General features: G+C 43.7%; 2 protein-coding genes across 2 annotated transcripts; both read right to left on the reverse strand.

Moving 5' to 3' along the window:
* Window positions 1–851: 851 nt before the first annotated feature.
* Window positions 852–1,208, reverse strand: LOC138899012 (uncharacterized). The gene has a single exon (XM_070185124.1). The coding sequence runs from the start codon at window positions 1,206–1,208 to the stop codon at window positions 852–854; it is 357 nt and encodes a 118-aa protein (XP_070041225.1).
* An 843-nt stretch (window positions 1,209–2,051) lies between these two features.
* On the reverse strand, window positions 2,052–2,736 carry LOC138899013 (uncharacterized). Its single transcript, XM_070185125.1, has 2 exons — window positions 2,606–2,736; window positions 2,052–2,556 (listed from the first exon to the last, which is right to left on the reverse strand). The coding sequence occupies exons 1-2, from the start codon at window positions 2,734–2,736 to the stop codon at window positions 2,052–2,054; spliced, it is 636 nt and encodes a 211-aa protein (XP_070041226.1).
* Between the last annotated feature and the right edge of the window lie 530 nt (window positions 2,737–3,266).

Raw genomic sequence — 3,266 nt, forward strand, 5'->3', positions numbered from 1 at the left:
GGGCTATACTTTGAGTAGGATTTTCCCACCCACCATATATGCAACATCACGAGCCTTCCTATCAACATAACTCTTCTACCTGGACTACGTTGTACGAAGCCGCTCCTGAATCAACTTCACCTTCTCCAAACCATCACAGACCAAATCATTGCCCAACAACATGGTCTCCCAAGTCTCAAACCAACCAACCATAGAACGACATCGCCTCCCATATAAGGCCTCATATAGAGCTATTTGGATACTCGACTGATAGCTGTTGTTGTAGGAGAACTTTGCTAAAGGTAGAAATTTGTCGCATGATCATCAAAAATCAATGACACAGGCTCGTAGCATATCCTCTAAAATTTGAATGGTGCGCTTGGGCTGCCTGTCCGTCTGGGATGAAATGTTGTACTCAGCTCAACCTATATGCCCAACACACGCTCCATTTCTCTCCAAAAATGCCATGTAAACTTCATGCCTCGATCCGAGATAAAAGACATGGCACACCATGAAGACAAACAATCTCCCAAATATAAATCTGAGCTAGTTGCTTTGAAAAGTAGGTAGTCATGACTAGAATGAAGTGTGTAGACTTGGTCAGTCTATCCATAATGACCCACACTACATCGAATCTCCTCAAGGTTGGTGGAATCCCAACTACAAAATTCATGGTGATACACTCCCACTTCCACTCCGGAATATCAAGCCTCTGAAGAAAACCACTGGCTCTTTGATGCTCATACTTCACCTGTTGACAGTTCAAACACCGAGCAACTTACTCAAGAATATCCTTGTTCTTCCTCCGCCACCAATAGTCCTACCTCAAATCATTAGTACATCTTCGCGGCCCCCGGATGAATGTAATACTACTAACTATGTGCCTCGTCTAGAATCAACTCTCGTAACCCATCTACATTTAGAACACAAATGCGACCCTGTGGCCTCAATACCCCATCACCAGCAATAGCCACCTCATTAGCATCACCGTGCTGCACCGTGTCCATTAGAACAAGAAAGTGGGGATCATCATATTGACGTGCCTTAATGCACTCAAACAATGACGATCGGGTTACAACACAAGCAAGAACTCTGCTAGGCTCCGAAATATCCAACCTCACAAACCTATTGGCCAAAGCCTGAACATCCAAAGCTAACGATGTCTCCCCAGCTGGGATAAAAGAAAGACTACCCATGCTTTCAGCCTTCCTACTCAAAGCATCAGCCATTACATTGGCCTTCTCCGGGTAATAAAGAATAGCGATATCATAGTTATTTAGTAGCTATAACCACCTCCGTTGCCTCAAGTTCAGATCCTTTTTCTTGAATAAGTGCCGGAGACTCTTGTGATCCGTGAACAGCTCACAAGACACGCCGTAACAATATTGATTCCAAATCTTGCGCTCATAAAAAATGAGTACTAACTCCAAATCATGTACTAGGTAGTTCTTCTCATGAGGTTTCAACCGACGCAAAACATAAGCAATTAATCAACCCTCATGCATCAACACACATCCTATGCCAATCCGTGAAGCATCATAATAGATTGTATATAAACCTGATCCCGAAGGTAAAACTAGAACCTTAGCTGTAGTCAAGGCAGTCTTGAGCTTCTGAAAGCTCTCCTCATACTCATCAGACTATCTGAATAGGGTACCCTTTTGCGTCAATTTAGTCAATAGGGCTACTATAGATGAAAACCCCTTCATAAAACAACGATGATACCCAGCCAACCCAAGGAAACGCCGGATCTCAGTAGCAATAGACGGTCTGGGCCAACTCTGAACTGCCTTAATATTTTTCGAATCTACCTTAATCCTCTCACTAGACACCACGTGGCCCAAGAATGCCATCGAGTCTAACCAAAACTCGCACTTGGAGAATTTAGCATATAGCTTCTTGTCTCTCAAAGTCTGAAGCATGATCCTTAAATGTTGCTTATGATCCCCGGCTGCAAGAATACACCAATATATCGTCAATGAAAACAATGGTGAAGAAATCAAGATAGGGCTGAAATACATAATTCATCAAGTGCACAAAAGTTGATGGGGCATTGGTCAACCCAAAAGACATCACCAGAAACTCATAGTGACCATAGAGGGTCCTGAAGGGAACACATATGGGAATTCCCTCACTATTGGAACTTGCTCAACAATAGGAGTATCAACACTAACATTCCTCACAATGTCCAAATACGCCAAACACCCCTTCTCAACCATCTGTTGAGCCTTCAAATATGAATTCACTCTACTAGGAGTGTGACCAAGATAATCTCTCCACTCCAACCTAGGCAACCCCGGCATCGCCAACGTCACAGTCTTAGCGTGATAATCAAGAATAACATGATATGGAGATAGCCAATCCATACAAAAAATCACCTCAAAATCTATCATACTGAGCAACAAGAGATCAACCTTAGTCTCATTACCCCTAATGGTAACCACACATGATCGATATACATAATCCACCATAATAGAATCACCCACCGGTGTAGATACATAAAAAAGCATATCTAAAGAATCATTAGGCATATCCAAATAACGAGCAAAATAGGACGACACATAAGAGTAAGTGCAACTAGAATAAAATAAAACTGAAGCATCTCTGTGGCACACTAAAACAATACCTATGATCATGCTCCAACTGCCTAACAATCACAACCACCTTGTCAAACCTAGCATCCGTCTCAGCCTCTTGAGCCAAACTATAACGTAGACCATAGTTGAGGCCGTAAAGGAACCTCCTGATCTTCTCCATCTCAATGGGAACCAACCATACTGCATGATGTGCCAAATCTATGAATATTATCTCGTACTGGGTACAGTCGTATCCCCCTGGCGTAGCTGCTCAAACTCCCTGTGCAACTCCTCCCTGCGCCAGCTGGCCTACCTATCTTATAGGTCTATCACCATTTGTAGGCTACCCCTGCCAATTGAAAAGTAGTAAAGGCAACTCCATTGGTGTCCACAATATCCGATGACATCGATCCAAAAAACTCTGAGCATCCTCTGACTCTCCTCCACTGAACTCGGGAGGATTGGTACTCTTAAATTTCTTCAACCACTTCTTATCCTCATCAGTCATAGATGGATCAACCTCTTCTCGAGCGGCAACAACTGGCTAAACCAATAATACCCTTGGTGTCTGATATCCCTGAGCTAGCTGCTCCGGTGTATGAGAGGCGGGAGTTTGGGCTTCTCTCCGAGCATGTGCAACTGGTACCATACCCGCCTGAGCCAAGCTTGTGCACATGCTCAAGATCTGAGCCAAGGCCTCCTGAAGACCAG

The sequence above is a fragment of the Nicotiana tomentosiformis genome, chromosome 9 (genome assembly GCF_000390325.3).
Source record: "Nicotiana tomentosiformis chromosome 9, ASM39032v3, whole genome shotgun sequence".
Classification (NCBI taxonomy): Eukaryota; Viridiplantae; Streptophyta; class Magnoliopsida; order Solanales; family Solanaceae; genus Nicotiana; species Nicotiana tomentosiformis.